The following is a 25,103-nucleotide window of genomic DNA, read 5'->3' on the forward strand; positions in this document are numbered from 1 at the left end:
GTTTAGATGGGATGGAGTAGGTTTTAACGGAGATTTCAGCAGTTGGAACCCAAGCACAGTACCGGGTAGCGTTTTGGATTCTTGCCCAGAAATAGCTAAGAGAAAAAAATAAAAAAATTTTAAATTGCATCAGGTTGGGCAGACTGGATGGATCATTCGGATCTTTATCTGCCGTCATCTACTATGTTAGGGATCCAATACCAATATACATAATATACCATTTACAGGTTGCAATTTGCCTTAGTTACAATGCAAGGTTTTTAAATACAAGATTTTATTTTAAAGATTGGGATGTGTCCACTTGGGAAAATGTACATCTTATTATGTCTGTATATTGCAGAATACAGGTGAAAAAGCATTTGTTTCCCTTTTACCAGCATTAAACTGCTTTAATACACTCCTTTCAGGAATCCTGAAGAAATTAACAAAGAAACTTCAACTACTAAAGAACACAGCTGCAAGACTTATACAGTAGAATCTCAGCTAACCAGCACTATCAACCAACCAACAAAAAATTGCTGGACAAAAAAAAGGCCTCCCACGCGCCTCAAAGAACCTCCATACAACCCCGTCCCTCCAGCCCCTGAAGCAGCAAACAGTCACAAATCTCCCTCCAGCCCTCAAAGCAGCTGCGGCAGCCATACTGATAACCCACCCCCCAGGGTATGAGGCAGCAGCGGCAGCAGCTAATCCTGACAACCCCCCTCCCTCCTTGCCTTACTTTGAAGGAGTAGCAGCAGCCGGTGAACATAGGCACCTTATACAGGCTGCTTCCGGCCAGCCCCAGCAGGGTCTTTCACGTCACTTCCAACGTGGCAGAAGAAAGGCCCTGCTGGAGCTGGCCGGAAGCACCTGTTTACAGCACCTCTTCTGTTAACTGGCTTGTACTTCTTTTGTTCACCGGCTGCCACTACTCCTTTGGTAAGGGAGGAAGGGGGTTATCAGGATGGGCTGCCACTGCTGCTTCAAGACCAAGGTGGGGTGGGGTTGTCAGGATTAGCCATCTCTGCTGCCTCTGGCCCAGAGATGGGGAGGGGTCATGACCACCTCGATTTGGGGCAGAAGGGAAGGGTGTTGTTAGGAACAGCTTTCCGAGAGCTACAGAAAAAAAATACTAGAGCACAATAGACCAAAAAAACAGTTATCTGGGATCCACCAATCTCCATGTGTACTGGAAAGCTGAGTCTACTTATTCTACAAATTGAGATTTGATCACATCACACCATTACTCATAAAGTTACATTGTCTCCAGCTGACAAATGGATTGCTTTCAAACTCTGCTGCTTAACATTCAAAATCCTACATGGAGAAATTCCCTATAGTTTCCCCAGATACACAGAACTATTAGGATCATACACTGGGCAACCTAACAAAAACTGCCTAAATCTATCCTTTCCATCCCTGAAAGGAGTAAAGTATAAAGGTTTCACTCTAAGTCATTCGACTATCAGCTACAAAACATGGAACTCATTACCCAGAGATTCTCACCGCCACAATATAAGTTCTGTTCCATAAACACCTAAAAACATAGCTCTTCCAAAACTCCTGGTTAGGAGTCTAGCTTGTTCTAAAACTTGATCATGTACTAAATACACTAATCCACGAAGGAGAAATACTCGAGTACCTGATGGTAAACCACTTATGGTAGGCCATAAGTGATCTATAAATACTAAAATAAATAAATATCAATAGTACAGTTTTCCCCCTCCTCTCTTACAATATGCTTGGCTCCCCCTTCTCACAAATTCTATTGAACTCTTTTACGGTAAATACCATATATGCTCTGTATTAGTCCTTCCTTACTTAAATTGTCAATGTAAACTAGTTTGACCCTTCGATTGACTTGTTATGTACTTCTTTTTCAACTGCACTGTATGTAACTCATCTATTTGTTGTGAACCGCCTAGAACTCCCTGGGTATGGCGGTATACAAAAAATAAAATTATTATTAAACTTTGACTATAAATTTAATATAATAATCCACAAATTCACTGTATCAGTAACCTAAGAATACAACTAGACTTTCTTGCACTGTATATGGATAGTACGTTACTGTAACTACTAGCGCAATGCAATGGAATACATTAACTGATGTTGGAACCCACTTTGAATCCATCATGTAGGATGTTGTGTCTTTTATTATACTGTAGTTGCAATTGCACTGTAATTGGCTGTGATGCATTAACTGATGATGCAAGAATGTCTGTTATCATACTGTCATAAAAGATGTTGTGGTGCACGAGTTGATATTATAACTCCACCTCAGTGGTTAGAGCTACAGCCCCAGCACCCTGGGGTTGTGGGTTCAAATCCTGCACTGCTCCTTGTGACCCTAGGCAAGTCACTTAATCCCCCAGTGCCCCAGGTACATTAGACAGAGTGTGAGCCCACCGGGACAGATAGGGAAAAATGCTTGAATACCTGAACAATTTGTAATCTGCATAGAATTGTAGGCTATGTGTAATATAAATAACCTTTGTTTCTGTGCTGTTCTGTACCACAACTGACCATTTCTATAGCTATTTGCAGATACAGTCAAACCTTGGTTTGCAAGCCTAATCCGATCCAAAGCATTCCTATGGAAACTCAGACGATTCGTTCCACAACCCCAAACTTGTCTTTAAAACAGTCACTACACTCTTGCAGCGTCAGTCGGGATGGAATCAAATGTCTTGCAATCCACGGCTTTACTGCACTTGGATCTCGTTAAGCATTAGGCTGCAATCCCAAAGGCTTGGACCCACCTTCTTCGCTCAGCATGCAGTCGCTGAGGCGCAGCTCCGCCAAGCGCACGTCCCGCTCCAGCCGCTTGGCCAGCGCGGCACACGAGTCCAGGGACAGGCTCTGGCCGCTCAGGTCCAGCGCGGTGCCGCCCACACCCAGCGACTTCAGCGGCAGCTCCTGCGGCCCGCCCGCGCTCTCCTCACACAGCGGTAGCTCGGAGCTCGCGAGCAATTCCATCGCCTCAGAACGGGCGAAGGCTTCATCCTGGTAACCAGGAAGAGCGAGGCACGCCGGGACGGGTAGTCCGGCCTCGGTTAGCGCCGCTAGACGCAGGCAAACGTTCCACTACCAATCCCAGCAGCGACGGCGGCAACTCACGCGCTCTGAGCGGGAGGAGGACTACTGCACCTCCCAGCACCCCTTTCGCCAAAGACGATGGCGGCGAGTGAGGCGGGCGCGCGCTTTAAAAAGGTGAGGAGGAGAATAACCGTCTCCAGCTGGCATTTGAAGCCCTTCCTCCTTTCTCAGCTTCTCTCTTCCACCCTGATGCTCCACTTTTGTCTTGTTCTCCAACTGCTCTCTCCCCATCCTCTCAGAAACCCCTCAGCAGGTTCCAAAATCTTCAAGTCCTCTGAACATGAAACTCACACCTACCACTTCTCTGAAATCACAGAGGAAAAAACTGTACAACTTCAATCTCCAGCCAAGCCCCTCGGACCCCATTCCTCTCCCTCTACTTGACCCCATCTCACATACTGTTATCCCTCCCGGTGCTATTTAACTTATTCATAAATGATCTGGAAATTGGAACGATGAGTGAGGTGATTAAATTTGCTGTTCAAAGTTGTTAAAAGGCATGCGGATTGTGAAAAATTGCAGGTGGACCTTAGGAAATTGAATGAATGGGCGTCCAAGTGGCAGATGAAATTTAATGTGGACAAATGCAAAGTGATGCACATAGTTACCGGATGCTAGGGACTGCCTTGGGGATTAGCGCCCAAGAAAAGGTTCTGGGTATCATCGTAGACAATACAATGAAATCTTCCGCCCAATGTGTGGGGGCGGCCAAAAAAGCAAACAGGATGCTAGGAATTATTAAAAAGGGATGGTTAACAAGACTAAGAATGTTATAATGTCTCTGTATCGCTGGGACCTCATCTGGAGTATTGCATTCAATTCTGGTCTCCTTATCTGAAAAAAGATATAGTGGTGCTAGAAAAGGTTCAAAGAAGAGCGACCAAGATGGTAAAGGGGCTGGAACTCCTCTTGTATGAGGAAAGACTAAAACGGTTAGGGCTCTTCAGCTTGGAAAAGAGACAGCTGAGGGGAAAATAGGATTGAAGTCTATAAATTCCTGAGTGGAGTAGAACGGATACAAGTGGATCGATTTTTCACTCCGTCAAAAATTACAAATACTAGGGGACACTCGAAGTTACAGGGAAATACTTTTAAAACCAATAGGAGGAAATTTTTTTTTCACTCAGAGACTAGTTAAGCTCTGGAAGGCATTGCAAGAGGTAAGAGTGGATAGTGTAGCTGGTTTTAAGAAAGGTTTGGACAAGTTCGTGGAGGAAAAGTCCATAGTCTGTTATTGAGAAAGACATAGGGGTAGCATGGAATATTGCTACTCCTTGGGTTTTGGCCAGGTGCTAGTGACCTGGCTTGGCCACTGTGAGAACGGGCTACTGTGTTTGATGGACCATTGGTCTGACTCAGTAAGGATATTCTTATGTTCTTATATCCTATCTATTTCCAATGCAACTGTCCCCGCTGCGTATGATCCGCTCAATTGCCAAATTTTTAGAGCCAAAATCATTTAACATATTGATTCATTCGTTAATTATTTCAAAGCTTGATTATTGTAATTCTTTATTAATAAATGTCACCCAAAAAGAGAAAAAGCGTCTTCAAATAGTTCAAAATACTGCCATCAAATTAATACATAACCGCAAAAAATTTGACCATGTTACACCGCTCTTGATTGAGTCACATTGGCTTCCTGTTGCCCATCGTATTACTTTTAAAATTTTACTTTTAGTTTTTAAAACATTATCTACAAATGAACCCCAATTCATTAATAAATTACTTATTCCCCATAGTACATCACGTTCTTTAAGATCTACCAATCAAAATTATCATACCACGATCACATAAGCAATGTGGTTAAATCTACTTTCTTCAGACTGCGCCAAATTCGTTCCGTCGCCAAGTTCTTATGTGCAAAATCCCTGAATATTCTAATACATTCTCTAGTTATCTCCAAACTTGATTATTGTAATGCCTTATTTAAGGGCTTGACACAAAAAGAAATCAGACGTCTTCAAATTATACAAAACGATTCTATTAAAATAATTCACAAAGCAAAAAAAATTCGACCACGTCACACCCTTACTTAAGGAATCACACTGGCTCCCCGTTGCACACCACATTTTATATAAAATATGTTTGCTTACTTTTAAATCATTAATATTTCAAAACCCCGCTTTCATCTTTAGAGTTTTAATTCCTTACACTACTTCTAGAACACTGAGATCTCAGGATCAACATTTATTGGCCATTCCCTCATTGAGAGTCATTAATACGAGACGTCTTACTATTTTTTCAGTGACTGCCCCCCAGTCTTGGAATGATCTCCCACTTTATATAAGAGAAGAAAAGAACTTAGACAAATTCAAGACTAAGCTTAAAAGTTTCCTTTTTAATGATGCTTTTAGTGAATAAATGATTCTACAATCCCTCTTTATCTTATATTTCCTTCTTTTTATGTTCATCTTCCCTTCTAATGTTGTTACCTTTATATATTGAACTTGATACAGATTGTAACCTTTAAAGAATTTTCCTATTGTTTCTATATTGTTTTTTTCTTTTTTTTTTTCATAGTTGTTTGTTTTTGAAATATTGTTTGTCTATGTAATAATTTACCTATGTTTTTAAATATTCGTACTATTTTGTATATCGCCTAGAATATAGATTAGGCGATTAATCAAACTGTATAATAAACTTGGAAACTTGGAAAAACTCTTAACAGTTCCATCACTAAAAGTTATTAGAACTCGTCATCCTGATATTTTTTTCTGTAATAGCCCCACAATTATGGAATAGCTTGCCCCAGTATCTAAGAGAAGAAAATGATCTGAAACAGTTTAAAGGCATTTTGAAGAGTTTCCTTTTTAAAGATGCGTTTAATTTATAAGCTTAATTAACGATTACTATTAAATTTTTTCCTTTTTTTATTCCCCCCAATATCTACCCTACCTGCTGTTTTTTCCATTTATGTTCTCTTTTATACATACAATTGTAGTTCTACCCTTTCTTCCCCCATGTATCTGTTAGTTTGTATGACATTATTTATTATTTTGTATGATAGTGTGTCAAACCTATGTATTCTTTTATAATTAATCTGATGTATTTACCTTTTTTATCTGTAAATCGCTTAGCAAATTAAATTAAGCGATTCAATAAGTCAAAAATAAACTTGAAACTTCAAATATGTGGTGGTTAAGCCGCTTCTCAAAAAACCCTCGCTGGACCCCACCTGCCCATCCAACTATCACCCTCTCTCCCTTCTTCCGTTTCTATCCAAGGTACTCAAGCATGCAGTTCTCCATCGCTGCCTGGACTTCCTTTCAATTCAACAGATTCTTAAGAACATAAGAATAGCTTTACTGGGTCAGACCAATAGTCCATCTAGCCCAGTATCCCATCTTCATGGAGGCCAATCCAAGTCACAAGTACCTGGCAAAAACCCAAATAGCAGCAGCTTTCCATGCTACAAACCCATGTCTGTCTAAACAGCAGACTATGGACTTTTCCTCCAGGAACTTGTCCAAACCATTTTTAAAACCAGCTACATTAACTGCTCTTATCACATCCTCTTGATACTCTACAATCTGTCTTTTGCCCTCAACATTCTACAGAGACTGCCCTCACCAAACTCTGCAAGGGTCTTTATTTGATCCTCATGCCTTTGATCACAACCACTCCTTGATACACTGTCATCACTTGGATTCCGCAAATCTATCCTCTCCTGGTTTGTCTCCTACCTCTCCCATCGCACCATTAGTGTATGTGTTGGTGGGTCTTCTTCTGCTGCTACCCCACTAACGGTGTGGTACCCCAGAGTTATGTCTTAGGACCTCTTCTCTTATCTCTGTACACCTCTTCCCTCGGTTCCCTGATCTCCTAAGGCTTCCAGTATCACCTATGTGCTGATAACTCGCAGATCTATCTCTCTACCCCCAAAATTTCACCTAAAGTTTAAAAAAAAGTCTCTGCCTGTTTGGCTAATATTGCTGCCTGGATGTCCTGCTGTCATCTGAAACTAATTTCCACGATCATATTCAAACCCAGCACAATTTTTATATAAGTTTTTACATAACCACAATATTGCAGTAGAATAGTCTTAGTGGTAAATGAAGTCAATCAATTAGTGTTTAGGAGCCATCAGAAGCGGCACAGCGTTGGCTTCTCTCTGCTCCTGGTATTAGCTATTGTCTAAATCAGGATTTCAAAGATAAGTCTTACTTAAATTATTCATTAAAGCAGCTAAGCTGGAATGAAAATTTGAATTAAATGAGCTTAATAATAAGATTTGAATATTAGTGTTTAAGCCGATGAAGAAACGTTAGCAGCCAATAGCTCCTTCAGTTTGATATATTGCATATCTGGAGTGCCGCTTCTGATGGCTCCTAAACACTATGGGGCTCATAATAAAAAAAACAAACCAAAAACCGTCCAAAAAGGGGCCTAAATCAAAAAGCCAGATCGTCCAAGTACCGATAATCAAAGCTGGTTTTAGACGTATCTAAAACCAGCTTAGGCCTTTCCACTGCCTCTAAACGCCTAGAGCAAAAAGAGGTGTTTTTAGAGGAGGGGAAAGGGTAGGAGGTGGGCTGACCTAGACTTAGTCATATAGCAACCTTTAACAGGTTGCCTAGTCAGAACTTAGATGTATAAGGTATAAGTGCCAAAAAGTGGCTACTGAGCTGATCGCAGCTGCCACGATCAGCTCAGCGGCCCCGGCAACCTGCCCAACCCTCACCGCAACGATCGCGGAAGGAGAGATACATCATCTCCCCTACAGCGATTCTCCCCCTGAACTTCCTCGGTTCACGGCAGTTCATGGGATCGCGATCACAGCAAGAGAGACAGCCAATCTCTCCTGCCGCGATCCACCTCCCCCACACAATACTGGCAAGAGGTTGACCAACCCCTCCTGCTGAGACACAAACCCCCCCACCCAAGAACCAATACCGGCAGGAGGGAGCTCAATCTCTCCTGCCAAGACACGACCCCCCCACCCCCGAACCAATACCGGCAGGAGGGAGCCCAAACCCTCCTGCCGAGGCACCACCCTCCCCTAAAATAAGGGCAGGAGGGATCCCAATCTCTCCTGCCACAGCGCCCCCTCCCCCCAAAACCCTGATCGGCCCACCAATCTCCAATCGCACCTCTGCGACCCCCCGACACCGCCCCACCCCTGACATCCCCCCCTCCACTTACGGTTAGTAGGCCAGACGGATGGGTTCCAAGCCCGGCAGACCCGCCATCCTCCGAATGGTGGGCCTTAGGGCCTGATTGGGCCAGGCGTCTAAGGCCCTGCCCACAGAAGGGGCCTAAGGCAACTGGGGCAATTCTGGTTGGCCCATGCACGTAAAGCCCTTCCTGTGGGTGGGGCCTTAGGCACTTAGAGGATGGCGGGGCGGACGGGCTTGGGACCCGTCCGCCCAGCCAACTAACTGTAAGTGGAGGGGGCAGTGTCGGGTTGAGAGGGGTGGAGGGGGTGGTCGCAGGGTTCGAGGAGGTGCGATTGAGGGTTAGGGGCCAATCGTGGGTTGGGGGGCATTCGTGTGGGGGTGCACTATGGGTAGGAGGGCCTGGGATCCCTCCTAGACATGGGGGGTGTTTTAAGCAGATGAAAAAGAGAGGGGGGGCCTGGACCAAAGGGGAAAGACAGGATGCAGATGCTGGACTATGGTAGGTGTAGATAGAAGAGACAGAGGGGGAGAGACCCTGAGGAAGAACAGAGATATTCAAGATCATAACAGAGGAGGGAGAGAGGGGGAAATGTTGCTAATAGGGATTGAGAATAGAGTTTCAAGTATCTAGCCGGTTTACAAATTAAAATAAGATAAAAGTAATACTAATAAAAGTAATATTTAGAGTGGAGGCGTGAACATTCAGACTTAGACACACTAGATAGTGATGGTTAGAGAAAAAGCGGGAAAGGGAAAAGTTACATTGTTAAAAGTTAAAAAAAAAAAAAAATGAAATGAAATGAAATGAAGAGGGATAGGATAAAACATTAGGGATGGGATCGCTTCTTGAAAGCGGTTGGCGTGTTAGGTTATATTCAAGAGCAAGAGAACGCATCTTGAAATAAGAATGTTTTTAATTTAGCCTTAAATTTATCGATTGATTTCTCGTGGCGGATTTGAGATGGCAGTGCGTTCCATAAAGTAGGGGCAACTACAGAAAAGTTGGTTTCCTGGGGTAGAAAAATTCCTTAATAGAAGGAACGGAAAGCAAGTTCTGGTCAGCCGATCTAAGGGTCCGTAAGGGACAAAAAGGGATAAGAAGTTTATCTAGAAAGGGAGGTTGATGGGAAAGTTTGATTTTGAAAACTAGCATGATTGTTTTGACTAGAGAATGAACTAGAGTAGTAATTGCTGCAGTGTCAAGGATAGATGATAGGGAACATATAAGCCGAAGTTTATAGAAACAGGAAGAAAAGTTGGACTCATGGAGGGACAGAGAGAGATGTTGGTTGGGGAAAAGAATGAGGTCCGGAGGAGAAGAAGCATGCAGGAGGCAGAAAGAAAAAAAATGTTGGATGCACAATCAGAAGGAAGTTCAACTAGAAATTAATTAAATCACCTGACAGCAAACAGGAAAAATTATTTTATTTTCAATTCAGTATCGAAATGTGTCAGTTTTGAGAATGTATAATTTGCTGTCTATAATTTGCACTAGATTTGTCTATTTTTCTAGTTGTTACTGAGGTGGCATTGCATATTTTAAATATCTATGAACAACTCAGATATATTGAAAACCAATGTATGTATGAACAACACTTCCAATGAGAGACAGGTGTGGTCATAAGATGTTGTAGTAATATAAATATACTGCAGAAGCTCTATGGAACCAGTATCAATTCTTTATCACTCTAAAAGAAGGAAAAACGCCTCAGAAAAGGCCCTCCCACCTCCACAAAAGTGGATCTTAAAGGTGGTAAAGCGGTAACCTCATAGGCAAAAACCTTCTTACAAAAGTGAGCAATTGAATCAAAAAACTGTGCTTCACATAAATAATAAATGAAAGATAGAAGCAAAAAAGCCACTTATCTTAGAGCTGATCGGCACACCGACGGAGGCCAGCGTTTCACCGACAGGCTACATCAGGGTGTGACCCGACCGATCAGTCTAAACAAGAGCGAATATCAACGCTTCAAAAAGTCCAAAAAATGGGAGCCATTTTTTGGACTTTTTGAAGCGTTGATATTCGCTCTTGTTTAGACTGATCGGTCGGGTCACACCCTGATGTAGCCTGTCGGTGAAACGCTGGCCTCCGTCGGTGTGCCGATCAGCTCTAAGATAAGTGGCTTTTTTGCTTCTATCTTTCATTTATTATTTATGTGAAGCACAGTTTTTTGATTCAATTGCTCACTTTTGTAAGAAGGTTTTTGCCTATGAGGTTACCGCTTTACCACCTTTAAGATCCACTTTTGTGGAGGTGGGAGGGCCTTTTCTGAGGCGTTTTTCCTTCTTTTAGAGTGATAAAGAATTGATACTGGTTCCATAGAGCTTCTGCAGTATATTTATATTACTACAACATCTTATGACCACACCTGTCTCTCATTGGAAGTGTTGTTCATACATAATTGCATATTTTAAAGTTATCTGCCTTGACTTCTTTGAAAAATAAAACAAATATAAATGATAATTAACATTTTCTCTGCATACAGTGTGCTTTGTGGGGGGGGTTTATTTTGTGGTTACCATTAGGAATTAATAAGATATTGTGTGTACATGAAAAATTAATGGAAGAAATTACATTACAATTAGTACTATTATAATGGGGGTGGGGTCAGGGGCGGAGCTTGGGCTGGGGTACTCAGTTGGTATTTGTTAGACTTGGGGTCCTTTTATCAAGCTGCAGTAGGGGTTTAACGCGCGTTAAACAGCCTGCTGCGCTAGCCACTAACGCCTGCATTGAGCAGGTGTTAGTTTTTTAGCCGGCTGCAGGGGTTAGCGCATGATGAAATGTCTGACACGCTAACCCCGCTAGCGCGGCTTGATAAAAAAAACCCTTAGGGAGTACTTGGCTTGAAGAAGTTGAGAAACACTGGTCTAAGTTCGGGGAGAGTCCCCATAGACTGGAAAACAGCTAACGTCGTTCCACTGCACAAAAAGGGTTGCAGGGCAGAGGCTGCAAACTACAGACCAGTGAGTCTCGCATCAATAGTATGTAAACTCATGGAAACACTAATCATAGAAACATAGAAGATGACGGCAGAAAAGGGCTACAGCCCATCAAGTCTGCCCACTCTGCTTACCCACCCCCTGTCTATGCCCTAATGACCCAATTTCCTTATCTTGACCCTCGTAGGGATCCCACATGGGTATCCCATTTATTCTTAAAGTCTGGCACGCTGTCTGCCTCGATCACCTGCACTGGAAGCTTGTTCCAATGATCAACCACTCTCTCTGTGAAGAAATACTTTCTGGTGTCGCCATGAAATTTTCCACCCCTGAGTTTGAGCAGGTGCCCTCTTGTGGCCGAGGGTCCCTTGAGAAAGAAAATATCATCTTCCACTTCGACACGTCCCGTGAGGTACTTAAATGTTTCGATCATGTCTCCCCTCTCCCTACGTTCCTCGAGAGTGTAGAGCTGCAATTTGTACAGTCTCTCTTCGTACGAGAGACCCTTGAGCCCCGAGATCATCCTGGTTGCCGTCCGCTGAACCGATTCAATTCTGCGCACATCTTTACTGTAATGTGGCCTCCAGAATTGCACACAGTACTCCAGATGAGGTCTCACCATGGCCCTGTACAACGGCATTATGACTTCAGGCTTTCGGCTCACGAAACTTCTATTGATACAACCCAATATCTGCCTTGCCTTAGATGAAGCCTTCTCCACTTGATTGGCAGTTTTCATGTCTGCACTGATGATTACTCCTAAATCTCGTTCTGCTGAAGTCCTAGTTAAAGTTTCTCCGTTCAAGAAGTATGTCCTGCATGGATTTCCGCTTCCGAGGTGCATGACCTTACATTTTTTAGCATTGAAGCCTAGCTGCCAGGTTGAGGACCAACTTTCCAATGTAAGCAGGTCCTGCGCCATATAATTCTGTAAACTGCATTCACTTACTATATTACATAGTTTGGCGTCATCGGCGAATAGTGTTATTTTACCTTGAAGCCCTTGAGTCAGATCCCCTATGAATATGTTGAAAAGGAGTGGACCCAGGACCGAGCCCTGCGGCACTCCACTGGTCCCCTCCGATGTTTTAGAGAGGGTACCATTAACCACCACCCTCTGAAGTCTGCCACTCAGCCAATCATTGACCCATGCAGTTAGTGTCTCTCCTAACCCCATCGATTCCATCTTGCTTAGCAGCCTGCAGTGTGGGACACTGTCAAAAGCTTTACTGAAGTCCAGGTACATGACGTCCAAAGACTCTCCCAAGTCCAACTTTCTTGTTACCCAGTCAAAGAAGCTGATGAGATTGGATTGGACCTACCCTTGGTGAATCCATGCTGACTGGGATCCCGAAGATTCCCTTCATTCAAGATCATATCCAATTTGCTTTTAATTAGTGTTTCCATGAGTTTGCACACTATTGATGTGAGACTCACCGGTCTATAATTCGCAGCCTCTGCCCTGCAACCCTTTTTATGCAGAGGAATGACATTAGCTAATTTCCAGTCCAGGGGAACTTTCCCCTTACTTAGGGAGAGATTGAATAGCTCAGCCAACGGTTTTGCCAGGACATCGCTCAATTCTCTGAGCACTCTTGGGTGCAAATTGTCTGGTCCCATGGCTTTGTTCACCTTGAGTCTTGCCAGTTCACTGTAAACTTCACCTGGTGTGAACTCAAAATTCTGAAACGGGTCTTCTGTGCTTTGTGTTGCCTTCAACTGCGGACCGTGTCCCGGTGCCTCACAGGTAAAGACTGAGCAGAAGTATTCATTCAGTAGTTCGGCTTTATCGGAATCTGCTTCCACGTAATCTGCTTCCACGTAATCAAACGTAAATTAGATGCAATCTTGGATGAGGAGGATCTACGGGATCCCAGTCAACACGGATTCACCAAGGGTAGGTCCTGCCAATCCAATCTCATCAGCTTCTTTGACTGGGTAACAAAACAGTTAGACTTGGGAGAATCCGTGGACGTCGTATACCTAGACTTCAGCAAAGCTTTCGATAGTGTCCCGCATCGCAGGCTGTTGAGCAAGATGAAATCAATGGGGCTGGGAGAAACACTAACTACATGGGTCAATGACTGGCTGAGTGGCAGACTTCAGAGGGTGGTAGTTAACGGTACCCTCTCTAAAACATCAGAGGTGACCAGTGGAGTACCACAGGGCTCAGTCTTGGGCCCGCTTCTTTTCAACATATTCATAGGTGACCTAACTCAGGGGCTTCAAGATAAGGTAACGTTATTCGCTGACGACGCCAAACAATGCAATATATTGAGAGATGGCAATTCACCCGATAGTATGACACAGGACCTACATTTGTTGGAGCTTTGGTCCTCGACCTGGCAGCTGGGCTTCAACGCTAAGAAATGCAAGATCATGCACCTCGGCAGCAGAAATCCGTGCAGAGCTTACACCTTGAATGGTGAGACCTTAGCTAGAACTTCAACAGAACGAGACTTGGGAGTGATCATCAGCGCAGACATGAAAACTGCTGATCATGTGGAGAAGGCTTCATCTAAGGCAAGACAGTTGTTAGGTTGCATCCGCAGGAGTTTCGTCAGCCGGAAGCCTGAAGTCATAATGCCATTATACAGAACCCTGGTGAGGCCTCATTTGGAATACTGTGTGCAATTCTGGAGGCCACACTACCGAAAAGATGTGCTGAGAGTAGAGTCGGTGCAACGGATGGCCACCAGGATGGTCTCGGGGCTCAAGGATCTATCGTACAAGGAAAGGCTGAAAAATTTGCGGCTGTACTCACTCGAGGAACGTAGGGAGAGAGGAGACATGATCGAGACGTTTAAGTATATTACTGGCCGTATTGAGATGGAAGAAGAGATTCTCTTTCTCAAAGGACCCTCAGCCACAAGAGGGCATCCGCTCAAACTCAGGGGTGGGAAATTTCATGGCGACACCAGGAAATATTTCTTCATCGAGAGAGTGGTTGATCCTTGGAACGAGTTCCCGGTGCAGGTTATCGAGGCAAACAGCGTGCAAGAATTTAAGAGCAAATGGGATGCCCATGTGGGATCCCTTAGAGGGTTAAGCCAAGGGAACCAGTCACCAGGAGTGGGATCTCTAGGATAGTAGACTTGGGGGTGGGTCAGTAGAGAGGGCAGACCTGATGGGCTATGGCCCTTATCTGCCGTCATCTATGTTTCTATGTTAGGTGACTATGTAGTTCATTAGTAAGGGCCCCTTTTACAAAGCCGCAGTAGCGGTTCTCCCATGGCAAATGCACCAAAGTCCATTCAATTCCTATGATCTTCAGTGCATTTGCTGTGGCAGAATTGCTATTGCAGCTTTATATAAGGAGCCTTAAGGAAGGAACTACTGTCTCTGTGCTATGTCTTAAACAAAAACCAGATTGCCGGGGATACAAAGCATTAACTGAGTCAACATGAGTTTGAAGTTGGTTGAATGCCACTCTCTCAAGTACAGTAGTTTTGAAAGAAATGGAAGGTTTGATACTGGCCAGTAGTTATTCAGAATAAGAGGATCTGCATTACACTTCCCCCTCCGTATTTGCGAATTCCATATCTATGGATTCGCTTATTCGCGGTTTTAAACGAAAAAAATTACTTTCATTTTTTGGGCTATTTTAAGCCCTGTAAGCCCCCCCCCCTTAAGCCTTACCTGGTGGTCTAGCGGGTTTTGGGGCAGAAGCGATCTTCCCACGCTCCTGCCCCGTGCAGATTGCTCACAAGAAATGGCTCGAAAGACTATGGGAGCTCAAGGCAGCTATTTCCTGTGAATGATCTGCATGGGGCAGGAGCATGGGAAGATCACTCCTGCCTGAAAACCTGCTAGACCACCAGGTAAGGCTTAAGGGGGGGGGCTCACAGGGCTAAAAATAGCCAGGGGATAAGGGCAGAACCGGCCCAAATATTATTCGTGGGCCGGCTCTGCCCCTAACCCCCGCGAATACGGAGGGGGAAATGTACTTTTTTTCCAAGGGTGGCTTAAATGCTACTAGAACACTGCCTAAGTGTCAAACCTTAAAAAAGAAAGTGCTGTATTGTTGAAAACAAAGGCCAATTCTAAGCATGTAGATAGGAACGCTATGACTTTTACATGTGCAGGATTTAAATTGTGGAATGGCCAAATGTTGAAGACTCAGCTATTTGTTAATGCATTTTTTCTGAACAATTCATTCATATTATACTGAATTCATGTGTAATGTATATTTTTATTTTCTATAGACATTTAACATTTTATGTATGCCACCCTTTGTGAACCGTTTTGGACAAAAAATGGTATAGAAATTTTTAAAATAAAATAAATAAATAAATAATAAAAATATTGCACATTTAATTTTCTCCACCACCAAAAATCTCCATCCCGCCCCACCCGGCTGGAAAAAATTTCTGGGGAGAACACTGCATACTAGCCATAAATTCTTGCAAGCTCATTCTATCTGTTTAACTTTGTAAGCTCCCTGGGAATGCCCAGACCTATTCTTTTTGTAAACCGCCTAGAACTGGAAGGTATTGGCGGGATAGACTCTGCTCTTTGCCCTGACTCTTGCTGGCTCTCTGCCAATTTTTCCCTATCGGGGACATAGAAACATAGAAAGTGACGGCAGAAAAAGGCCGAGGCCTATCGAGTCTGCCCACACCACTGACCCACCCCCCTATTTAATCGCTCTCTGATGACCTTTCCCTCGTAGAGATCCAACATGAGCATCCCATCTGTTCTTAAAATCCAGCACGCTGCTGGCCTCGATCACCTGCACTGGGAGCTTATTCCAGCTGTCAACCACTCTTTCGGTGAAGAAGTATTTCCTGGTGTCGCCATGAAACTTCCCGCCCTTTATTTTCAGCGGGTGTCTTCTTGTGGCAGAGGGTCCTTTAAGAAGGAAAATATCATCTTCTACCTCGATATGACCAGTGACATACTTAAACGTCTCAATCATGTCTCCTCTCTCCCTACGTTCTTCGAGAGTATAGCTGCAATTCGTTCAGCCTTTCTTCGTATGATAGATCTTTAAGCCCCGAGACCATCCTGGTGGCCATTCGCTGTACCGACTCGACTCTCAGCACATCTTTACGGTAATGTGGCCTCCAGAATTGTACACAGTACAGTACTCCAGATGAGGCCTCACCATGGTTCTGTACAAGGGCATTAGGACATCGGGCTTCCGACTAACAAAGCTTCTCCGGATACAACCTAGCATTTGCCTAGCCCTGGATGAGGCCTTCTCCACTTGATTGGCCGTTTTCATGTCTTCACTGATGATCACCCCCAAATCCCGTTCTGCTGTAGTCCTTGCTAAGGTTTCACCAATTAATGTGCACGGATTATTGTTGCCCAGGTGCATGACCTTGCATTTGTTAGCGTTGAAGCTAAGCTGCCAGGTCGAGGACCAAAGCTCCAATAAAACCAGGTCTTGCGTCATGCTGTCGGACAGACTGCCGTTACTCACAATGTTGCATAGTTTGGCATCATCGGCGAATGCTGCTATTTTACCTTGAAGCCCCTGAGTCATGTCTCTTACGAATATGTTGAAAAGGATCGGGCCCAAGACCGAGCCCTGCGGCACCCCACTGGTCACCTCCGACATTTTAGAGATGGTACCATTAACCAACACCCTCTGAAGTCTTCCACTCAGCCAATCGTGGACCCATGCTGTAAGTGTTTCACCTAATCCCATCGACTTCAAACGAGGCAAATCCACCTGGTCCAGTGTCCTTTGAGGAAGCATAAAGGGACCTATAGAAATTCTGAAATTCAGCACAAATCTCTTCATCAGTATAACATAAAACATCATGAGGTCCCTTAACCTACTGAATTAAACACGAAGAGCGTCTAGCTTGCTGATTTCTTGCCAACATATTACCAGATTTAGTACTACTGTATACTCAAAAAAAATATTTTTTTTTTTTACCTTTTATGCAAGAAATCTAGCTTCTCTAATTGTAAGCTACTCAATTCCACCCAAACCTTTTTCAGCAATTGCCATAGAGCCGCTGATAGTGATCGGTTGTGCCAACATTCCAAGGAAACCAATTTTTCCTGGAGCTCCAAGTGTCTCTTATCCCGCTTTTTCCGAGCCCGCCTTTTAATAAGATGGCCCCTCAGAACAGCTTTTAAAGCATCCCAAAGAAACACATCACTGATCTCACCATTGTCATTCACCACTAAATACTCCTGTATAACCATTTTCAAATCAGAGCAAACCTGCTGATCACCAAATTCCAAAACTGCAAAGGAGAGGGGAAGACACCCAACTGAAAGGCCACCCAGATAGGGAAGTGATCAGAAACCTGTATGGCTCAATAAGAATATCCTGAATGTGTGGAATAGAACAGTATATAAATTTTAAAAATAAAATAAATAAATAAAGATCTAGAGCACCAAATTAAATCAATTCTGGTATATGTTTGTTTAGCATGAGAATAAAAGGGATGTTATAAATACCAGGCATCCACAAGATTTAAATCATGGACCAGGCGAAGAAGTGCTTTTCTATTAGGTCTGCTATACTAACCCCCCCCCCCCCTTTAAATGATCCCAAGTTGCATCAGGAACAACATTAAAGTAACCCTAACCTTAACACCCCCCTGAAAAACTGGCCCCTGAACAAAATTGCTCAGGGAGGCCACCAGATCGGAAAAATCCCTGTTGTCGAACATTAGAGGCCCGCCGTGGACTCCTCCCCCTTCCGGTACATGCCATTTAAATTTCAGCAGTTCATGCTCCTTAATGCGCTCCTTTGTGCGCTACTTTTATGCACTATTAACATCTGTTCTTTATCACCTTTTACCTTCTCTAATATTGCTCATATCCCTAAGTCTTCTTCCAATTGTTCCTCCTGCTTAGTCACATCAATTTTGATTTCCAAATACTTAACTTATCCTCTATCTTCTAACTTACCTTCTACTATTATGAATAACCATGTTTTCCCCATTTCTACTATATGGGGTCATAGACCTCCTAAACCTGCTAAAATATCTGTCATTCCTCGTCATAGTGAACTAATAGATATTCCATTAACTTCAAACATTAACATCGATTCGGCCCCCATTCTTCCTCCAACAGCCCTCAATAGTTCCCATCTCAATATAGGTTTAATTAACGTTTGTTCAGTTAAATCAAAACATCACTTACTGAAAGACTTAATTCTTCTTCACTCATTTGATGTATTATGTCTTACGGAGACTTGGTTAAACGAAGGAGATGAAGCTTACCTTTCTTATATCTGTCCCCCAGGATTCACTTACTTCTTTAATCATCGCCGCAATAAACGCGGCGGTGGATTAGCCATAATTTTCCGTATATCCTTACTAAAAGATACTGACTATTCTACTCATAATTCATCTATCGAATTCTTACAATTCTCCTTTCAGACCAAGCCTAAACATGATGCTCTACTTATTTACTTGCCTCCTCCAATCAATAATGAAAATTTATCAGAATTGCAATCACTTCTTTTCGATTTCGGTTCCTCCACTACTAACCCTTTAATTTTGGGAGATTTTAATATTCATTTTGATGACCCCAAGAATTATCAAACCAACATTATTCTTACGCATCTTAATCATCTTGATTTACATCCTTTAATATCTGAACCCACACATCACCAAGGACATACACTTGATATGGTTCTTATCCCTTCCTCATCAATAACTAACTATTCCTTAAATTTCTGCTTAGCAGTTCCTTGGTCAGATCATTATCTGTTATCAGTTTCATATAAACTCAATTATACTAATCCCCAATCCTTCAAACATAAAATAATCAAATTTAGAGACTTCAATAATCTGTCTTCTGAAATAATATTGGCTGGAATTCCATCTGACTTTTTTGATTTTACATCCATCTCATTAGATGATTCAGTTCAACTTTGGTCAAAAAACACCCTTAGGCTACTTGATAAAATAGCGCCCCAACAAACCAAAATCTTCCCGGCAAAGAAAACCATTAACCCATGGTATACAGCTGAACTTTCCCTTATAAAAAGACAATTAAGATCTCTTGAACGCAAATGGAGAAAAGACAAATCAAAATCTAATTATGAGTTATTTAAAAAACATTCTAATTTCTACAAAATAAAAATAAATCTAGCCAAAACAAAATTCTACTCAGGCTTAATTCAAAAAGCTCCAAATTCTGCTACTTTATATCGAATATTAAATTCAATTTTTTATTCTGACAAACGGAAAACACCTGATATTGAGACTAACCTCACAGCCCACGAACTTGCCTCATACTTTCAAAAAAAAAAATTGAAGATATTAGAACCTCTTTCAAAATAAACTCTTCCTCTAAATCTGATCATTTATCACCCAATCACATGTCATTCTCTTCTAAATGCTCTTCCTTTAATATCCCAAGTCTTACGGAAATTGAATCTATCATCAAAACCATTAATATAAAAGGTTCACAAACCGATTCTATTCCTCCTTTTCTCCTAAAACGATATTTTTGCATTTTTGGTCCAATAATACATACTTTAGTTAGTGAAAGTTTAAAACAAGGCATTATGCCAAATGACTGGAAACATTCAATTATTTATCCCATTTCAAAAAATCATAAAATTAGTGCTGAGGATTGTGCAAACTATAGACCCATAGCCAATATCCCATTCTTATCCAAGTTAACGGAGAAGGTGGTCTATAACCAAATTTCTGACTTTATCGAAAAAACTAACATTCTCCACCCTAATCAGACTGGTTTCAGGCAATACCATTCCACTGAACATTCTTTAATAGGTATGACCACCTCTATTCATTACTTTCTTGACCATCATCAGTCAGTTCTTCTAGTCTCCTTAGACCTTTCGTCAGCTTTTGACACGATCGATCATGATTTATTAATACATAGACTTCAAACAATAGGCATTACTGGCCAAGTTCTATCCTGGTTCCAATCTTATTTCTCGAATCGTTCCTCAACTGTCTCTTTTAACAATACAATTTCTGATACTTTTTCTACAACGCATGGTGTTCCTCAAGGTTCTATACTATCTCCTCTCTTATTTAATATATTTCTTGCTCCTTTGTTGACATTATGTCAATCAATTGGTTTCAATACATTCGCTTATGCAGACGACATACAGCTTCTGCATCCTATAGATCCTAATAATCCTTCTGATATAACCCTAATTAACACAAAACTTGAAAAAATTCACCACTGGTTAATCAATAACCGATTAGCATTAAATATCAATAAATCCAATGCACTGCTCTTTCCTTGGAAAGACAACCCTAAACTTATCTTGCCAATCTCTATTAATTGACTCCCTTTGCAAGTTGTACAAAAAACCAAAATACTCGGTGTAATTTTGGACCATAAACTCTCCTTTCATGATCACATTAGCAGTGTTATTAAGTCTTCTTTTTTTAGACTGAGACAGATACGCTCTATTTCTCAGCTATTTAGCAATGACTCATTGAAAATTCTCATCCATTCTCTTGTTATTTCAAAATTAGATTATTGCAATGCTTTGTTTAATGGTATAGCACAAAAAGAAATCAAACGTCTTCAGATTATTCAGAATACAGCTATCAGACTTATTTCAAAAGCTAAAAAATTCGACCATATAACTCCTCTTCTTAAGGAAGCCCACTGGCTTCCAGTAGCCCACAGAATAATGTACAAACTTTGTTTGCTCACATTTAAAACTCTTCTGTTTAATACTCCGGCCTTTATTCATAAATTATTAATCCCTTATTCCTCCAATAGAACCCTAAGATCAGACCAACAGCATTTACTAATGATTCCCTCGTTAAAAATAATAAATACGCGCCGTCAGTATATTTTCTCAGTGACAGCTCCCCAAACTTGGAATTCTCTCCCCATCTATTTACGTGAAGAAATCAATCTAGATAAATTTAAAAATAAACTGAAAACTTTCTTATTTAACGATGCTTTTGTAATCTAATACCATTTGGTTCCTTTTAATCAATATTCAACAATTTTTTCCTCACATTCAACTATTTTTCATCCCATCCTTTTGTGTTTTCCATTTTTGGTTTCCCACTCTGCTCAATTACATTGTAACTTCTTCCCCTACCTTCCTTTTGTTTCCAGTTTGTCTAGTTATCGTCTGTGTCTAGTCAGTTTTTAATTGTTTTAAAATTTCTTTTATTCTGTAATTTTTATTCATGTGTAAATCGCCTTGAATATTGACAAGGCGATTAATCAAATAAATATTAAACTTGAAACTTGATGTTATTAAAAGTAAGCGGATGAACCCATATTGATACCTATCCAGTCAATTATTCTTTTCAACTAAATCTTCTAATTTTTCTAACACTGCTCATTCAATAATTTTGGATACTACTGACCTCACTGATAATGGCCTTTAGTTACTCAAAATTCCTGAATCCATATTTTGTTTTTTTAATGTGAGTTTTACAGTCCCCTTACTAATACCGTAACAGATTTAATCAACCCTGACGAACATGGATCAAATAATGATCTTGTTGGAGTTTAATCTATTTACTATTGTCTTAATTTGGATTTAGGGAATTGTTTACAGTGGACAGGAAGGGACTTGGAAGGACTAAGGGCTAGATTCACTAAGGACACCGATTGTGTCCTCGACCACTTTGCGACCTGATTGTTCCCCGATCCAATTCACTAACCTTGGTGCCGATCAACCTCTGATCCGATCCGCGCATGCAAATGAGGGAAATGGCATGCAAATGTAGGAAGGCAGCAATTCACTAAACAATTTAAGAAACACCGACTGGGCTGGCCGATCCAAACAAAAGCTGGTGAGGACCAGTTGCTTGAGCAAAACCCCTGCTCTCTGCCCTGACTCTTGCTGGCTCTCTGCCATGATTCTCTTGCTTACCGCCCTTCCCTGCAGCAGAAGCCTGTGGTTTTAACCCGCAGGTTAAAACCACGGGCTCACGAGTAAAAAAGAAAACACGGACACCAAACGCATGCGCAGACCATCTACAGGCAAAGTAGATGGTCTGCGCATGCGTCGGGATCGCTCTCAGGCGATCCGTGTGGTCGGTTGGGGGCGTAATTGCGATCGCCCTCATTTGCATGAGGGAACTTCGTGATTCAGCCCCCTGGCCACGGATCGGATCAGAGCCATGGCCTTAGTGAATCTAGCCCTAAATTTTCTTAAGTGTGTGGGGGGGGGGGGTACAGACCAATATAACAATGAGACAATGAGTCAAACCTCTCATTTTCTTGCACAGGATACTGTGAATAAATTGCTTCGTCTCCATTTCAAAGATGAGAAAACTAAAGGTAATTGAAGAAATATCCAGTATGACTGTAAAATAGAAACCCTGGAAGTTGAAAGGAATGAGGCAAGAATCTGGACAGCCCTTATCTGATCTGATTCCTTTGCTGATGCTGCTATTAATATCCATACAATTGCCTAACTACATTTCAAATATCCCTGTCCTGTTTCATAACCATTTCTATTTCATAGTTCATTTTAGTCCTGCTCAAATGCAAAGCAAGAAGTACAGCTGTTTTAATCCATATTCTTCATTCTGCTTTTTGTAAAATGTACTAGCATGATTTATTAGATCTCAAACATAATTCTGTTAATTTATTGCAATATACAGGCCTGAAGATGAGATGCCTGGGTTGGATCCAACCATAATCCTGAGGTGGTTGCCCAAGCTGAGCACAAATCTTAGCATCAGAAACTGTTTGAAATATGGACTGTTACAGCCCCACCCAAAGCCCCCCCCCCAGGAAAAGATTAAATTTCCCCTCCCCAGGTTCTACTTCCCTCAGATTCTCCCTCAGCATGCCTGTTGCCCAAGGTTCATTAAGCAGGCTTCTCCAGACATCAAAATCTGACTAATTAAATTAAATTAGAGTGTCTTATAACATAGGGCAGGCTGTCCCTGAGACTGAATCGTTACATGGCAAAGTCCAGTAAAGAGAGCTTGAGGGATGAAAGTAGCTCTTAAGCTGCTGATGTCTATTTGGTCTCTTCCTCTGTAGTTCTTTAACCCAATTATCCTGTTTGTCTGATTAGACTGTAAGCTCTGTCGAGCAGGAAATGTACATGGCGCCAGATTCACTAACCTGCCCGATCCGGGCAGGTCCGACGAATTCAGCATACTCCAATATGCAGATGGGGGCGATCGGAGGACCAGCATGTATAACCGAAAGTTTAACAACAGAGCCTAGACGGAACTTGGACGTTGTGACTTAGACCATGTAAAACATGGTCTAAGTCACAAAAACCCACCTAAAATCACCAGATAAGCACTGCAAACATAAAACAGACCCTCACACACTACCCCAGTGATCACTGACCTCCCCCCACCCCCATAAAAATATTAATCACACCTTTAAAATTCAGCCTCCAGACCATCATCACCTGGCCGCCTGGCATAGGAAAGCCTAGTTGTCCAGCACAGAGGTAGCTTAATTCATTTTGGGGGTGGGTTAGGGACCCATAGAGAGGAGGACCCATGCCCATAAGCCCCTGTAATCACTGCATTGATACTTAAACATGTGCACTCCCTTATCCACCCCCAAAACCCTTTTGTACTGACATATAAGTGGCTCCTGCAGCCTTAAGGGCTATTAAGGTGGTAGATAAGTGGGTCTAGGGGATTCTGGAGGTGGTTTGGGGGGCTCACCGTGACCTATAAGGGAGCTGTAGGGAGGAGAAGTCGTGGCACCCTCAAAAATATTTAGACCCACTATCATTTAGACTGCTAGTGCAATCACTGGTACTTTCAACACTGGATTACTGCAATATTGTTTATATGGGTATACCCAAAAAAACTGTAAGAAAACTTAGGATTGTTCAAAACACAGCGGTCCACCTGATATTTGGATTGAAAAAGAGTGACCATGTTAGCCCCTACTATAGACTGCTTCACTGGCTGCCAGTGGAGGCCCGAATAATTTTTAAGTTCTCTTGCATATGTTTCAAGCTGGTTTGGGGACTGGCCCCTACTTACCTGCTACCTCACTTCACTCTATACAGCCCTACGAGGCAAACCAGAAACAGCAACCTATTTGCATACCCAAGCATCACCGGCTGCAGATACAAAACCTTCCTGGATAGAACTTTTATGTACCAAGCTAACAAACAACAGCATTGATTGGACAGCTACATAAATGGAGCAAGACTGACATATAATGCCTTTAGAAAAGCCATAAAAACTGCCTTATTCAACAAAAACATCACCTAAAAAAGTATCTACACTTAATACTACATATGTCCGATCCTGCTTTTGCTGCCTTTTTAAGATTCTATATGCTGTATCGCTCTACCTTTTGTAAGACTCTATTTGCTCTTTGTAAGATTCTATAGGCTGTATCCCGGACCTTCTTGTAAGATTCTATATGCTTTTTTGTAAGTTTCTATATACTGTATCCCGGATTTCTACATGTTGTAACTCGCTGACTATCCAGCTCTCTTCAGTGTGAACCGCCTAGAAGTCTCACGATTATGGCGGTGTACAAGAATAAAGTTATTATTATTATTATTATTTTGTGAAGTTCACAGCAGTGCCCTGTAAAGTACCCCACTATTTAGGTGCCATGTCTGGGTGTGCAGTCCATCACTTTGCAGACCCCTTCCACGTCCAACAGGGCTTGTTCTAGGCGTTTTTGACTTGGACGAAAAGTTGGACGGAAATGTGTTATAAAGATGGACATTTTAGCTGCTTGGACGATCAAATCGGCAGGACGTATAATTAGATGATTTTCGAAACAAAAAATATTTTGGACATATTTTTCGAAAATGTGTCCTAGGCTTTTTTTAACTTTGGATGACTTGTGAGTTGGACGCAAACGGACTTAAACGTCCCTTTCAATTATGCCCCTCCACAGGTTAAAACCACGGGCTTACACTGCGGGGAAGGGTGGGAGAGTCGAGGCAGGCAGGCGATGAGGGCAGCTTGTGGCAGGCAGGCGATCAGGGCAGCGTCAGGACAGGCAGGCAGATCGGGGAAGCAGGAGATCAGGGCAGCAGAAGGCAGTCGGAAAGGGCTTCAGCGACTGGTCCTC

At 42.3% G+C, this 25,103-nt stretch overlaps 2 protein-coding genes across 3 annotated transcripts in view; one reads left to right on the plus strand and one right to left on the minus strand.

Moving 5' to 3' along the window:
- Positions 1-3,081, minus strand: part of LRRC45 (leucine rich repeat containing 45) — a 231,711-nt gene extending 228,630 nt beyond the window's left edge. For both annotated transcript variants that reach the window (XM_033961545.1, XM_033961547.1), the window contains exon 1: positions 2,745-3,081. In XM_033961545.1, coding sequence (XP_033817436.1) covers positions 2,745-2,961 — 217 coding nt within the window. In that variant the 5' untranslated portion in view covers positions 2,962-3,081. The remainder of the gene's footprint in view (positions 1-2,744) is intronic.
- The window catches only part of CENPX (centromere protein X), a 47,611-nt gene continuing 25,542 nt past the window's right edge, over positions 3,035-25,103 (plus strand). The window contains exons 1-2 of the mRNA XM_033961548.1: positions 3,035-3,195; positions 22,310-22,361. Of these exons, the coding sequence (XP_033817439.1) occupies positions 3,160-3,195; positions 22,310-22,361 (88 nt within the window). The 5' untranslated portion in view covers positions 3,035-3,159. The remainder of the gene's footprint in view (positions 3,196-22,309; positions 22,362-25,103) is intronic.

This window comes from Geotrypetes seraphini, chromosome 10 (genome assembly GCF_902459505.1).
Source record: "Geotrypetes seraphini chromosome 10, aGeoSer1.1, whole genome shotgun sequence".
Lineage (NCBI taxonomy): Eukaryota > Metazoa > Chordata > Amphibia > Gymnophiona > Dermophiidae > Geotrypetes > Geotrypetes seraphini.